This window comes from Eulemur rufifrons, chromosome 16 (assembly GCF_041146395.1).
Source record: "Eulemur rufifrons isolate Redbay chromosome 16, OSU_ERuf_1, whole genome shotgun sequence".
Classification (NCBI taxonomy): domain Eukaryota; kingdom Metazoa; phylum Chordata; class Mammalia; order Primates; family Lemuridae; genus Eulemur; species Eulemur rufifrons.
This window is the reverse complement of record NC_090998.1, coordinates 3,132,978-3,148,835: the sequence shown is the minus strand read 5'-3', so window position 1 is coordinate 3,148,835 and position 15,858 is coordinate 3,132,978. Positions and strand designations below refer to the sequence as shown.

Genomic DNA, 15,858 nt, shown 5'->3' with positions numbered 1-15,858 from the left:
GCCGCATAGAAACATGAAATCAGTCAGCGTCTATACAGGGCAATAAATGCCCCCAGTGTACTTAAATTCAAGGGGGAACAAAGGCCAAAACTAGCATTAGATGCTACATAGAATGAACGCATCTCTGAAAGTGAAGCCCAGAGGAAGGAGCTGCAGATTTTGTCCTATTTCCCTGGGAGGCCGCAGTGTGCAGGAAATGTGTTGTGTACTTTTTCCATCTTCCCTACAGCACCAAACAAGGAGTTAGGTGCACTTCCAGCCCTCAATCCTTCCTTGCTGAGATGTTTGACTTGAAGATGAGAAATGACATAGTTTTAAGGAATTAACCTGTCTGGCCCAGGAATTCACTTTCCGCAGTTTAGAGAACTCTTAACTTAGGTATCTGCTGCGAGAAGCAGTGTCGTAAGGTTTCAGGGCACGACTTTGGAGTTGAGCAGATCTGGATTCGAAGCCCAGCTCTACCACCTGCTAGCTGTAGGCAAGTGACTTACCTCTCTGTGCCTCAGTTTCCTCACCCACAAAGGACACCACACCTTAAAGGTTTGTTATGAGGATTAAGTCAAATAAAGCAAAGGACACCTGGTGACCACAGTCAATGCCAGTCACCTTGTAGCTCTCAGCACAGCACAGGCCTCCCTCACTAGGAGAAGTGGAGCCAGGGAGTCTTGTACTGGTCTCTTCAACAGACAGGTTAAGTACTAGAAGTTGGGTTTGGCTCAAACTCACCCTGTCCGAGGGCATTGGTGACTGGGTTTGCCATGCGTCAAAGTCACCCCGAGGGCTTATGCAAACACAGTTTGTTGGGCTGAGTTTCTTATTCAGTCCGTCTGGGGTAAAACCCCAGAATTTTCATTTCTGAAAAGTCCCCGTGTGATGCTGTGGTCCAAAGACCACACTTTGATAAATACTGCTCTAAGTTTCTGCATTCCCTGGTGATAACCGCTGCCTGGCACCTGGGACACTTGGTTAAATAGTAACTCCTGGGCCTTCCTCGAGGTGTCTAGTCCAGTGGGTTCAGGGTGGGAACAGGAATGTCTGTTCTGAACAGGCACCCCAGTAGATTCTCATAATCGGACCCATGGTTTAGATCACACAAGCACCTGTAAATCCTAAACCTTAAGGCAAGACTGATCAGCTCTGGGACTCCTCCTTGCTGGCAAGGTAGGGCCTGTCTTCTGGAGGAGACCCTCGAAATAGCACTTCTGTTTCCTGTGGAAAAACCAGGTGGCCAAAGACGAGGGAGACTGGCTTTACGATTGCAGCGTTGTTTTTCCTGATGCTTAGCCGGGAGAATTTGCCCCAGGCAATGAAGGTGGCTTGTGCAATGCCCAGCTGCTGGGGTTCTCCAGTGTTCACAGATTCATGGCTCTAAAGAACAAGTCAGGGGGGCTGGAGCAAACAGGTGTGTTTTCCGGGTGGGACAGCCAAGGTTATAGAGGACTCCCCAAAAGTCGATGGCACATAGGCCTTGCCCTCACTCAGAATAACTCCAGGAGGAAAGGCTGCTCTTTTGAGGCTGGCCGTGAGTAAATGGGGATTGCTGCCCGGCCCTCTCCCTCCTGCCTCACCCTTTTTCCAGCAGAGGCAGTAACATGAGCTGCTGCTGAGTAAGACGCTGGTTTTAGCCCGGAGTAAATTTCTGCCATGTGAAGGTTGCTGGCCTGTGTGTATCTTCTCCAGCGCTCTGCGTAGCAGTAGGGTGTTTGCACAGTTGTCAGAGAGATGGGATCTAAGACATGGCCAAACAGAAGAGGACTGCACAGGGTCTCTCTGACCATGAGTGGGTTAATTTAAAAGTGAAAGCCATAACTGCCCGTTTCCCTTGGAAAACCACCTGGGAAGTTCAAGTGGCAATTCCACGCGGCAGCCTGCCTCATTCGTAGTAGGGCCTGCCTGATTTCCTGGTCTCCACTCCCTAAGGTTGGATCCAGGCAGCTAGGAGCTTCAGCACGGCCTTCTTCCTGGACTTGCCACCCTGACAGCTGCTAGTGGCCGCAGAACTCTTGGGTTCTTGGAGAAACACCCAAGAGAGCACAGCAAAACAGTGTGGACTTCTCCTCACGCAAATGATCCAGCCTCCTTAGGCATCAGTTTCCTCTTTTGCAAAAATGGGGCAAACAATAGCGGCTGTCCCCTAGAGTCGTTGCGTGTTTCAGGGAGCTAACCCATGGGAAGTTCTGCACCACACATGGTCAGGGCTCAGCGGCCGTTGATCATTGTCCTCAGATCTGCCCCCCATGACACAGCAGAACCACTGCAGAGCTCGTGTAAGTTGAGCAAACCTTGTCTTTGTAGAATCCAGTCCATGTGCCATTGGTCTGCTTCCTCCTACCAGGCCCTGTCAGTGCCTACAGCTGAGGGGAAATTCGGGGAAGGTGCTTTGAGATGAGTAATTGGGTCTAACTTGAGGCAGGGAGGGTTTTGCTAGATATTCTCCTAAGTGGAAGGGTCAGCTTTTTCTGATGGAGGCTTTACCAAGGAGGGTGTGGGGGCTCCATCCCTAGTTCCTCTGGAATCAGGGGAGCCTGCCGTGGTGCTCCCTGTTTGTGGTCCCTTGTACATTCTTTCTGTCTTGGCTGTGCTGGGCCCTATGAGAAGCACAACAGTGGCCCTGGCCCTGTCCTCAGAGAGGGTGCAGCCCAGGGTGGAGGCAGACCTGGATCAAAGTCACACAGGACAATAGATTGTTACCGGTGTCAAAACAGGTATGTACTGGGAGGGAAGAGTGGTCTGATGACTAGATTTTCTGGTCCCCATCTCTCGTAGGAGGCAGTATCTTGAGAAGTTACCCTTTCCTCCCAGAGGGAGGGAGAAGTTGGTCGTCTGTATTGCATTTTTTTCTGGTATAGTGATTCTTTGTGCTTAAGAAGTTTCCAGGCTAGAGTCCAAGGGGGTACAGGTGCTGGGAGCCTGAGGTACTGACTTTACACTGTGAATCTTACATGACGTACAGGGCCTGGCCAGCCCCAGAGACTGACCCAAGACCCCGTGAAAATGGTAGCCTGCAAAGGAACAGCTGGCAGCCCTGCTGGATGTCCCTGTGTCCTTCACGAAGAGAAGGGGAGGCCGGTTTGCCTGGCTGGGATCTCTGGAAGCAAGTAGCGGGGCCTCTGGGAGGTTGCGGAGTTGCAGCTTGTGAAGAAAGGCGAGGGCTGGCCTTCTGCTCTCTTCCCTGCGTTCCTGGCCTCACTGGCTGCACTCCCATGGTCCCTGAGCTGTCATAAAACTAGCCAAGGTGGCGCTAACAGCTATAAGTGGGGCCTCGAGAAGGTTGCTGGCCCATGGCGTTTATTCATTGCCCATGTCGTGCAAGTGCAGCCACCTTTCTGACGTGGCACAGGAAAGCATGGGGCTGTGCCGAGGCCCCTCCTGCAGTAAGCCCACCGCAGCCTGTCCTGCCGCCGACTGCTGGGTGGCCCTGCTCAGGCCCTGGGTGCTCAGCCAGGAGAAAGGGAAAAGCTGGTCTTCTCTTTCCCACCGAAGATTTAAGATGAGCATAGACACGTCCTTATCCTTATTTCTTGTTTGAACTGTTAAATGACACGTGCTGCGTTACATGTTATTAATAAGAAAGTAATTTGATGAAAACACAAAGGTAAGGCAAAAACAATACCAATAAAAGAAATACTGAGAAAGAATCAAACTCTAGATGCCATGCTTTCCATGGCCCAAATTCCAGCGTTCACCCACTTTTAACTGCACCTCTCGACCCTCCACCACGGCATGGGCATATCCCACCTTCTTGTGTCATGGTGTGTGTGCGTCTCATCTCCCTTCAGAGGAAGGGTCTTTTCTGTGTCACCTGTGTATTCCTTGCAGTGTCCAGCAACCACACCGTAAGTAGAAGACACTCGGTGGACTTTATGTGGGTGAGTGAATGAGTGAAGCAGAACGCACTGGGCTGAGCTTGTGGTAAGGAGCCAGCTCTGTGTCCCCCGGCTGAGCTTCAGCAGGTGCTCAGGGATGTTCCCTGAATGAATGAACAGGTGTGTAAATGAGTGGACAAAGCAGCAAATGACTAGAGTCCCAGAGTGTAACGCAGGCATGACAAAAATAATAATCCCTCGTCTTCACAACATGCCTGCGAGGCAGTTGTCAGCATCCTCTCCTTCCTGAAGAGGAAACTGAGGCTCTGAGAGCATAAATAATCAACTCGGAGTCCCACCACCAGTGAGCAGCAGAGCCGGTGTGGTGCCAGGAGGAGTTAGCCGAGAAGGGGGAGTGCCGCCCACGAGCCTGCCCGACTTCTGACACCAACTGCCAATGGCAGCGTTTCCTGGAACCACCCTCAGGTTTGATAATTTGCTACAAGGACTCAGAGCTCACTGAAAGCTGTTATATTTACAGTTATTTACAGTTTATTGCAGCAAAAGGATACAGATTTAAATCAGCCAAGGAAAGAAATGCATAGGGCAGAGTCCGGAAAGTAGCAGACTTGGAGCTTCCACTGCCCCTCCCCGTGGGGGAGGACAGCGTTACTTTCCTTGGCGTCCGTGTGTGACGACATACAAGGCGTACCGCTAGCCCGAGGCTCAGTGTTCAGGCTTTATCGTGTAGGCAATGACTGATTGGTCGGCGGGTTGCCCACATGGCTGATCTCAGTCTCCAGATCAGCTGATACTGTGTGACCCCAAGCCCTCACCCTAAATCACATTTTAGACTATCCACCAGGACCTGAGGCCTCCAGGCAAACAATGATAGCACCCTCAGGCAGGGCATCCCAGGGATTTAGAGCTTCCCTCCCTGAGCCAAGGACAAAGGGCAGGCTTTCCCTGGGCAAGGTGAGATTCTTTGCCACACGGCACTAACAGCACTAATCATGGATGCCGTTGTCCTCATCACTATCCATTGGCTGGCCCTGTCACACTCAGCAGGCTATGAGGACACCCACCCTGGCAGAGAGAGGACCTCACCATTGCAGCAAGTCAGGGCTGGACGCCACCTCTCCACCCAGTGCTTCTGGGGCTTGGGGCTCCGTTGTGTCAGAGGTCGAGCCATTGCTTTATGGCAAAAGCCAGATTTCCTCCAGCCCAGTCCAGTACACACTTCTCACTGAGGGTGAGGCCTCTTCTGAAAGTGACTCTCTGGGAATTATCCGACCATGAGATAGGAAACTTCCCCACTTGTGCAACGATGATTGGGGTTTTTTGCCTGCACTGGTACCCCATGGCACTGTAGAGACCCCGTTCTGTTCACGTACTACCTCTGCGGGGCAGGGGAGTGGGATGTAAATGCTCCAGGAGGGTGTCCTAGAGAGTGAAGAGCCATGGTCCGGGCTTGCGTGAGTCACGCCAAGCGTGTTCCCACACGGTGCTGCGTCCTTCTCTAGCTGAGCCAGCCTGTGCTGCGGGAGCAGTGTGGACAGTACCACAGGCAGGCGGAAGGGAGGAGCCCAGGGGTCGGGCTGTTTGTCTCTGCCCTTCCCTCTTGTCACTCCTGTAGTTTAGCAGTGGCCATTGCCATTGCTGCCACCTCCCTGTGTGTTCCCAGCATCCAGCTCAGGGACTGGCCCTTCGTGGGGTCTGAAGGAGCACAGGGAAGTTGAACCTGCTGCCGCCTCTCCACCCCTGCCGGCACGCGGACCCTGAGAGCCGGTTCCGTCCGGGCCACGCATGCTCCTTCCCCGCACACCCCAGGTCTCACGAGAGGCATCTGACGCACCATCTCAGCATGGGGAACCTGCAGCTTCAAGGCCACATGGGTCCCTCCAGATCCCCACGTGCGACCCCCTCGACCAAATCCAAACTTCACAGAACAAATCCCTTTATTAGAAGGATTTATTCTGTAAAATTTGGATTCAGTCAAAAGGCCCCACTCAAAGATCCAAAAGGCCACAGGTTCCCCTCCTGTGAGGACGAAAGAAGACTTTCTCTTCTTTCTCAATTCCCAGGGTCCTAAGTTTATTTCAGAGTGAGTCCACTGCCTCTACTTGTGCCCTCAAGGCCCTCTGTGAAACTTGGCCCAGTGATCTTGGCATTTGCTGGACAGAAGCGCCCCCCAGGCGAGGCTGTCCCCCAGGCGGGTTTGTGCAGGTGGTTATACCCAGACGAGTGTCTCCTGTCCCACCCTGGAAGCCGCGCGCTCTCCTCTCCCAGCCCTCCGTGGTCGGGGAAAGGTGCTGGCCCCTTCCTGCTCAGCAGGTGCTTTGAGACACGTTGACTCTGACTGTGACTCCTAGCTTTCCCCTTCTCAGTTTGTGTCATTCCCTCACTCTGGTGCATGGTTATTTCCTCACAGCAGTTCCGAGTCTGACATGGAGGAGGAGGAGGACGAGGACGAGGAGGAGGAGGAGGGGCCACGGCTGCCCCCCTCTGACCTGGGCGGTGTCCCTTGGAAGGAGGCCGTGAGGATCCATGCTCTTCTGAAAGGGAAGAGCGAAGAGGAGCTCGAGGCCTCCAAAAGCTTTGGGCCTGGGAACGAAGAGGAGGAGGAGGAAGAAGAGGAGGAGGAGTATGAAGAAGAGGAGGAGGAAGAATATGACGAGGAGGAAGAGTCCAGTGAAGGTCAGGGAAAAAAAATCTCTGCTCCTAACCCTGACCCTATCCCCACAGTGATCCATTCCATGTGTGCATGCATGAGGTTTCTGAGGCTGACGTCACATAGATGTGCCTCCCAGAGCCTGGGGACGCTTCCTCCTGACCTGAGATATGGGGGCAGAGGAGAGGACACTGTGGCGTCTGGCCATCGACAGTGGGAATGGTGGCCCTGGGCACACTTTCATAGAAATTGGATGTGGAAGGCAGAGGGCCAGTCTAAGGACTCCATCTGAATTAGGTCACTTGTTCTTGTCTCCTCATTTTTCCCTTTTTCCCTTTAGTTTCAGTTAAAGAAGTTTATTTTGAGAAAGAAAAGGAATTGAGCTTTCTAGAGGATCCCCTGGTTCCTAGTGTTGGATGTTGGAGGCTGCTTAGGTGCCCACTGGATGGGTTCAGTCGATGACACCTAGAGTAACACTTTGGGCCAGTGTCCTGGAAAGGAGCGTCATAGTCTCGGCATCCAGTCACTCTGGTTGGTTCTGAAATATCCTCTTGCCTTGGACTCAAAATTTTTCAATTCTATTCCTATTTCTAGCTTTGTGTGACCTTCAGTGATGAGGAAGGACTTGTGGAGCCTCCTCTTCTTGACTGTAAAGAGAGGGTCATTCTTTCCCTGTCTGGTTGTGCAGAGCCTGGTGGGTGATGCGGAAGGAACCAGGATAGGCAGAGACCTGATTCCCCTGTGGACAGGCAGGAAGTGAGCAGGAAGGACATGGCCTTTATTTCTGAGCACCAAAGCCTCCCAGCGGTGTCAGAGAAGCAGGTTAAATCCTGGACAGCCCCAGGCCCCATGGAGCTGGCACCGACTAACTGCTTCTCTGTTCTCTTGCTTATCTCTGCTTTTCCTGGAATTTAGTGTGCTTGCTGCCCAGTCCCATCCCAGGGTCTGTTTTCTTGGGCAAGGCCCAAGCCCTTCCCGACACGGCTCACATTCCTGGGCTGCGCCCCTAGAGTGTGTGGCTCTGGGACACGGGCCCTGTTGAGGCAGGTTGGGCAAGAGGGAAACACACCTTTGTGTCGGCGGCGTGAATGGTTAGGGTCAGAGCACTTCCTCCAATCACTAAGGAGCTGCTTTTCTTGTTCTCCTGCAGGTGGAGGGAGGCTGGGGCAGGACCCACAAGGCGGCCTGCCCCTTCCTGCTCAGTCTGTTTATGAGAAATGAGTAAGGTCTGTGCGAGCAGGCGGCAGGCCCAGGGCCTGTGCCGGAGCCTCGAGTCCTCCTGCTCACTGCCACGTCCGCAGACCGTGGTAGGCCTGGAGTAGCTCCCACGTCCCTGCTAGTCAGAGGGGTGAGCATGCTCACAGCTCATCCAGGGGAAAGGTATTCTGTGTGCGTTATTCCAGACATCATTATCTCTATCTGATGATTAACGCTCAGTGGCTTGTAGCCCCGACACAGCTTAGGGTGAAAGCTTGTTCCCTTTTCAGGAGTGTTAGCCCAGCAGTTCTCGCAGACTTCATTTTCTGGACTTGGATCTAACGTCAAGACCAAACCTGTCGGACATGGGCTTTAACTAGAGTAATATGGGCTGACAAATGCAGCCAGACTCTGGAAGTTCCCGGGTGGGAGCCTGTGGTCCTAGCCCGCAGTGTCTTTTGGGCAGCGGCCTTCAGTGCCACCTAGGCAGGGGCAGGACGCTGTTGCCCTGCGGCTGAAGATGACTCTATTCTCTTTCCTCCTTCCATTTACGTTTCTCTCGATTACCCTGCGGGATGCTTGACGTTGTGGTGGGTGTCTGGCTCCCCCTGCTGTAGAAGGGGAGTACTGCCCCCGGGACAAAGAACTCCTGCAAGGCCAGTGGCTCCAGCGTCTCTCAGAGGAAGAAGACACGGGTACACGTAAAGGTACCCACGCTGCCCCTTTGCCCGCCTTCTACCCCGGCTCCCTACTAGCCATCCAGAATTCGCCTCCCAGAGCAGGGTTCCCAGGACAAGCCTGCAGTGCCAGGCTTTGCACACGTCTCGCTGGGCCCCCTGCACAGGCAGGGTGGCATGGGAGTCGGGAGAGCTGCAGGAGAAGTCAGACGAGACTCCAGACTGGAGACTCCCATCTATGTCCATGCATGTTTTGCTGCAAGTTCCCCTCTTCCAGTTAAGACTCAGCATCTTCTCTGTGCAGAAAATCTCGTGCCCCTACCACAGGTGCCTTTAACCTTTCTCTGAGAAAGGAGGAAGTGCTGGCTTTGTCCTGTTGATAAGCCCCCAAGGCTGGTATTATCAGGGAGAGAACATGCTCAGGTAGAAGAACTGCTGTCTTCCCTTTGTTGCTCAGAAGGGAAAGAGTTCCTGCATTTTTCTCTTTGCCTTACCTTCCTCAGTCCAGAGATATCTAAACCTTTGCTGTGATTCAGCCCCATCCAGCACCATAAAGGCAAACAGACCTTAGAAAAAGTCCATGAATATATAGAGACCAGTAGCTTCAGTAAGGGAGTATGAGAGGCGCTAAATACCCACATACAGGAGAGCACAGTGCAAGCATCCACATTTGGTGGTCTTATTGGCAATTTCTGCCCATATCACATTCCCTGTTGCTTATAGTTAAGAGGTTGTGGTTATAGTGACTAAAGCCAAGGCCAGATTGTCCGGGGAGACTGCTGAGAGGAGGCGTGATGTACATTCCCAGACGGAAGCTGGCTCCTGGCAGGAGTCCCAGTCCTCTTCAGGTCGGGTGGCACCTGCTCTTGCTGCCTGAACAGCCCCCTCCCTACAGCATGTCCCCTCCCCACAGGTTGCTAGCTGTCACTTTATCTTAACCCATCTGTGTGGCATGATCCAAGCACTAACTAAAGGGATCCACAGGGCAGGGCTGCATATTCCTTGGGCTCCGACAGCAAGAATAATCTAAAGGGCCATGGGTAAGTTTTCTCTGAGCTGAGAAGCCAGGTCTTGTGTCCAGAGGGGATCAGTGGGGCCCTCAATGGAGTTCCAAGGAAAAGGGCTTTGACCTCAGAAAAAGCAGAGAGGTATTGGTCTGTTCCTACCCATGAACTCCCAGAGCTTCGAGAATGTACAGGACAGAGTTCTGTTTGCCATCCCAGCCGTCGTCTGCACAACCCCGGGGCCTTGCCACAGACCCAGCGTGCAGCACAAGGCCCCTTAGGGGAGGGGACTTTTTCTCTGTCAAAGCAGCTCTAGCTGCAGAAGATAAAAGCTGAAGTACCAGCAAAGCACACTCTGTCCTGTGTGAGTTGCTGGCTCACGACAGAGCAACACAGTCCCCTCCCACCTCTCCCTTGTTGCTTGGCTTAAATCTCAAAGGAGAAGCAGCCAGCTTGGCAGGTGGAGGTAAGCACCTTGCCATGTGACCAGCAGAAAGGGCATGAACGGTGCCTCTTTGGGGTCTCACTGTTCTAGGTGACAGCGCTGAGTCCTCATGACCCCTGGAGGGCTGGTCCTGCAGAAGCCACTTGTAATCTGCTCTCTTTTCCCAGCTTGGCATGGGGGCCCTCAAATGCAGTTTAGGATGAAAAGAACATCAGAAAAGTTCTCTCTGTATTTGGGGTTGGAATGTGTGATTCTCTTCTTGGAAATTGATAGTACATGCCAGGCTTGAAATGACTTAATCTAATCGAATGAGTAGAAGCAGTTCACGTATGTGTGTGCGTGTGTGTGTGTGTGTGCCCACGCACGTGCTCTCAGTGTTTACCTCTTTCTGATTCATACTGATCCTGGCCAATGCTGTGACTGTTCTTTCTGTTTCCTTTCCTGTGCTGTTTCATTCCCTCCTTCCCTTGACTGTTGATTTTCTCCCTCCTTCCCCCCCTTCATCTCCTCCACCCCTCGAACCTGGTACGCTAGCCGGGAACCAGAGGCTACAGCACATCATAAACCCAGCGGATCCCTTGGAGATCCAGGCTGACGTGCACTGGACACATATTCGTGAGAAAGAGGAGGAGGAGAGAATGGTACCCACCTCTGAGTCCTCTACTTCTAGAGGTAACTGCTTGCGGATCCGAGGTCCCAGAGCACCTCTGAGCACCTCCAGCCCCTGTCTCCCCTCCTGCTGCTGTTAGGGCTGCAGCCATCAGTTTAATCAAAAGTAGGAGCCAGCAGAGTGTTTCACTGTCCTGATGTTAATCGTGACAACTGCCTTTGACTGTCATTTGAGGATATGTAAAGTTCTCTATGGATTAAGAGGTTGTGGGCTCTTTCTCCATTGATGCAAAATACTCCAGTGAGCCTGGCCTTGGGAAACCAAGAATTTGCTTTCTTTGTCCCACATTTCCAGGCAGGGTTACTCTTTCCCCACTTTGTAAGGTGTTCTGGTGCTTTCCTCATGGAGTGTGCCTGGGTGTGAATGTGCGTTGGCAGGAAGCAGGGAGAGCACGTTTTGAGGTGAGATGAATTTTTAGGAAGAAATTTATATGGAGGAGGCCTCTACAGTAGCCAGCATAATTCCCAGCTCCAGTGGGTGCAGTGATCTGTGTTGCACAACAGGATGAACATGTGCTTTATTCCGGCTTCTTTTAATAAAGGAATAGCAGTAAGAGAAAAAATGGAGACTGTCGAGGGAGGTGGCTGCCGTGCCGTCCTCCCCGGCGACACTCGGGCTCACAGACCTCTGCGTCCCTCGTACTCATCTTCATGTTTTCACTCAGTACCAGCCGTGGCCGTGCACCCCGCAGGGCTCTGAGCTCACAAAAGGGGAGGCTCCTGCTGTCGTGGAACTTAGCCTTTAACGGGACGTTCAATCCTCCCCAGCCCCAGACCTTCACCCCAGGCAGGACCAGCCTCTGTGAGTGGCCTGTGCGGCCCTGTGGACACCGAGCAGCTCTGCAGAGGTTGATGAGAGAGACTGTGCTGACCAGAGATGTCGCACTGCTGCGGACTTGGAAGAGCCCTGCAGCTCTGCACCGACCCTGCCCGCCCTGGGTTCTCTCTTCTCTCTTCGCCCTGGACACCTGCCACGCAGGCTAACTACAGGCTATTGCCCCTCACCGGTGCTGGACGGGCCTCTTGTAACATCGTCTTGGTTTCTCTTCTGTGTTGGACTTTAGGGACGACCTCAGCTCTCCTCGTCGGGAACGCTGATTGCTGTGTAACTGTGTGTTTGTCGTCTGTTTTAAATTCAGTGCCCGACCTTCCCTCCGTACGCCGCGCAGCAGTGCAGGCCTGGCTGGAGACGGTCTCCGGAGGTAGTCTGGTGATGTTTGCTCTCTCCCCTCACTGTAACCTCTCTCTCTAGGCAGCTGTGCTGGTACCTTAACACTAGAACCCTGGGCCTGTCACTAGTGCATGCCAGGGCGGCCAGAAGCGGGCGGGGGCGCGTGCATGCCTCACCCAGGCAGCCGCTCTTGCATGGGCCAGATGCGCACCCCACACCCTCAGGGCAGCTCGGAGGGAAGCAGTGGTGTAGGCAGGACAGAGGCAGAAGTTTGTCATTAATAGAAGCTGGGGGAAAGGCCAAAGCTGAAGGGACATTTTAGCACAGAGGTTTGACGTCTATTGAAATTAATTGGGTAGCAAGTAAGTGTGAAAGTCGAGGAATCAGATGATACTCCACAAACCTACCAAAGTATCAGAAAAGGAAACAGTCCAAGCTCAGGGGATATTTATGGAGAAATGATCAGCGCAGAGGGAGAGCGGAGGGTTGGTGGATAGTGTTCAGCTGAAGTGGAGGGACAGGCTCTCCAGACTGAGGGACGGGCATCTCTTTAAGCACTGAGGCCAAAAGAGAGATGAGAAAGCTGACCTGTCCTCTCCGAATTTTTCTGGAAATGTGTTTCTCAATGAGGGGCTACTGGCGTTTTGGACTGGACAGTTCTTTCCCTCACAGGAGGTTTAACATCCTTGGCCTCTGCCCTTGGAATGTTAGTGCAGCCTCCACCTCACCCCTGTCATGACGACACCACAGTCCCTCCACACGTCACCAAACCCTGCTCATGGAGGGGCAGTGTCACCCCCAGCTGAGCACACCGTCAGGGTGATTGCTTCTGGGACGGGCAGGTTGGAGCTGGTGGACCTTTACCAGCCCGTCCCTTTGTCCCCAGCAGCAGCAGGGAGAATAGACAGGGACTCGCAAGGGGGTGCCCCACGCAGCTGTGAGGAGAGAGAGAAAGCCTCCCTGAGCCGTTAGCTCTGTGAGCAGAAACCGCCCCCGCCCCACGCTGGTTAGCGGGCGTCCCGAGCGTAGGGGAAGGGCTGCGCTACAAGGACTAAAAGGAACCAAGAGCTAAGTGTGTCAGCGACTCCCGGCTTCCGTGGCGTGTGGCTCCTCAACTTGCGTGGCAGCTTCTAGCACCCCACGCTCCATCTTAACCTGGATTTAACCCCAGTTCCATCCTCAAGCTGCGTCTCTTTCAACGCCCGCTGCTGCAACGATGTTTCTCACCTGTTTGTTGTTTGATGTACATGACAATTGTTCCTTTCAAGGTACTGCCTCGGAGTGTAGGCTTCTTGCCCTTCTGACCCTACCGCAGACGCTTCCTAGTGGAAACTCTCGGTCGGGGAACTGCGCGAAGGACCGGGGCGCGGGCCTGAATCAGGCTCTTCAGGCGTGCCTTGGACTCTGCCGGAGCGGGGGGCCGTGTGGGGTCCCCTGGGTGCTGGCTTCCAGTTCACTCACCAACGAGGGCGTAAAGTTGCCATCTCGCCGCCCAGGCACTCGGAGTTGTCCAGGCAGACGCGGCAGGCGCAGGGCTCTCCACAGGACGGGCCAGGTTCTGTTCCCGCCGGGGCTTTGACCCCAGCAGCCCTCTCAGAAATGGTGTGGTGCAGGGATGGATTCAGTGCCCGAACAGGAAGCTCAGATTTGAGGAGGGGCCCAGAGGAGATTGGTGATTTTGGTAGGGCTTTTATTTGTGCCTCCTGGCGTTTGATGCACTGTCTTCCTTGAGTGACCAAAAGCAAAGCTATCACACACAGGTTTTAACCCGTGGGAATAATTGAGTAGTTTTCCCCAGTATTTCCCCCAGCAAATGCCATCATCGTAGGAAAGCACCTTGGCATTGCCCACTCCATGGGCTGCTCTGGTATCTTGGGAGGAGGGACATGGCAGTAACTTTGCCAGCTTATGCGGGGGCCACCTGTCTATTCCATTCCAAACCTGTTTCATACAGTGCTCCAAAAGCTCGATTTGAGCCATCATCTTATGAGCTGTGCATAAAAGATGAGTATACAGCTCAAGGAATTATTAAAGAAACAAAAACTTTCCTAACAACCCAGGTCAAGAAATAGAACATCATGAGTACCCTCCAAATGCCTCTTCCTGGGCACAGGCCTTTGCTGCCCACCCCACCCCAAAGGTAGTCACGTCCCTGCTGTCATTGCACTCTGACCTCAGTCTCACACGCATCCTCAGGGTGCTGAGGGTGCAGATGCATTAGGCCACCCTGGGAAAGGGTCTGTTACCCAGGCTGCCCGCTCCCATGTGAGCGCGGCTTTTTAAGAGATCCACCCAATCCTCCTCGCCATGCAGCTGGTTCCTCTAGCCCCCGGCCTACTTGTAAATATTAATACAAGTCAAAGCATAATGCGTTTCCTGAAATGAAAGCCTGTAGGAATGATTTGAGGCTGGCTGTGCTTAGAACCCTAGAAGAGCCCTTAGGACCCCTGGCAAATGGGTCCTGTCAGTCTCAGGTGGCACAGGAATCTCACAGCATCCCTAAGGCAGTGCACGTTGCTTTCTTAACTGCTCTCTTGTTCTGAGCTGCGAGTGCCAGTCCCGGGTGTGCAGAGCTCGGGGGCGGCGGGGTGTGTGTGCGCGTGCACAGGTGTGTGTGTGCGTGCACAGGTGTGTGTGTGTGTGCGTGCACAGGCGTGTGTGTGCATGCACAGGTGTGTGCACAGGTGTGTGTGCAGGGGCGGGCTCTTCTGGAGGGAGGAAACTGCCGAGTGCTCTGCCTCTTTCTGCAGCACTGAGGGGCCCCTCTTGAGTCCAGAGAATGAACTTTACATACCCCTCAGGCCCTCCTCCAGTGCTCTAACAAAGTGTTTCTCTAAATTACCCCAAGGGCAGCCGCACCTCTGCCAGCTGAAGGGGGTGGGCCCTCGGGGTCTGTCGCTCCCTCACTGGCGTCACCAATGTACCACTGAGCCTGCCGGACAGTGCCTGGCAGAAGTATGTCACTGTCTGGGCCTCAGTTTTCTCACTGAAAGGAAGGAATTAGAAATGGTCCCTCTAATTGTACTGCAGGTTGAGTACCCCTTGTCCAAAATGTTCGGGATCCAAAGTATTTCAGATTTTTTTTGATTTTGGAATATTTGCACATATGTAATGAGTTATCTTGGGGATGGGACCCCAATCTAAGCATGAAATTCATTTATGTTTCATCTATGCCTTATCCACGTAGCTTGAAGGTGATTTTATACAATATCTCTGATGATTTTGTACATGAAACAGAATTTTGCCCGTGACTCATCACGTGAGGTCAGCTGTGGAATTTTCCACCTGGGTTATCATGTCAGAGCTCAAAAAGTTTCAGATTTTAGAGCATTTCGAATTTCAGATTTGGGATACTCAACCTGAGTTATGAGGACTAAATGGCTCTCGGCACGTGAGGCGGTCAGCACAGTGCCGGCACGGGGGCACTGACGGCTGAGAGCGGCACCTCGGCCGCGTCTGGGTGCCCGCTGGGCCGGGCTGGGCCAGGGAAGCAGTGTTCCCCTCTGTCCTCCTCCAGCGTAAGGCCCTTGCAGCAGCCTGTGGAGGAAGAGGGAAAATGACCGGGCCTTCGGCTACTCTTCCCCTTCCGCTGTCCCTGCAGTGTTGGGAACAGCCAGTTCCCTGTGCTCAGGACAGGCCTGGGCAGGACAGGCCTGGGGCTCCCCAGCGCCCACGCCCTCTGACGCTCCTCCCTTCTCCTTCTGGCCCCGAGGAAAGCAATATCTACTTCCCACCTGCAGAGGCAGTCTGCCCGTCTGCCCGTCTGTCCGTCTGTCCTTTTCTTCCTTTCTTTGAACATTTCTGCTTTACAGTCCCACTGGATGAGAATGACCTGGAGGAAGATGTGGACTCGGAGCCAGCAGAGATAGAAGGGGAGGCAGCAGAGGATGGGGACCCGGGGGACACTGGTGCTGAGCTGGATGATGGTACGGCCTGACCTCCCCTCCCCCCATGGTGACGCCTGTTCCTCACTGGTGGCAGGGCCAGAGTGATTGGAACTTAGGAAAGATGAAAACAACACACTTTTTGGTTTAAAAACCAAAAGCAAGGTGCTCAGGGGAGACGGCCATCAGGTCTCCTGGTTCATTCTTTGAACTGCCCACTGGTGACTTGAATGTGTCCCATGTCTCCCTCCTGGAAGCCACCAGTTGGTGTGGCCTGCACTCATGGAGCTGCAGTTGGGATCCTGAGCAAATCTGGAGCCTTGCGCAGGGCTGT

General features: G+C 53.5%; 1 protein-coding gene across 1 annotated transcript in view; it reads left to right on the top strand.

Annotated features, from left to right (window-relative positions):
• The window catches only part of MICAL3 (microtubule associated monooxygenase, calponin and LIM domain containing 3), a 185,428-nt gene that overhangs the window by 139,417 nt on the left and 30,153 nt on the right, over positions 1-15,858 (top strand). Inside the window, exons 21-23 of the mRNA XM_069490679.1 lie at positions 6,238-6,503; positions 10,335-10,472; positions 15,453-15,566. Coding sequence (XP_069346780.1) covers positions 6,238-6,503; positions 10,335-10,472; positions 15,453-15,566 — 518 coding nt within the window. The remainder of the gene's footprint in view (positions 1-6,237; positions 6,504-10,334; positions 10,473-15,452; positions 15,567-15,858) is intronic.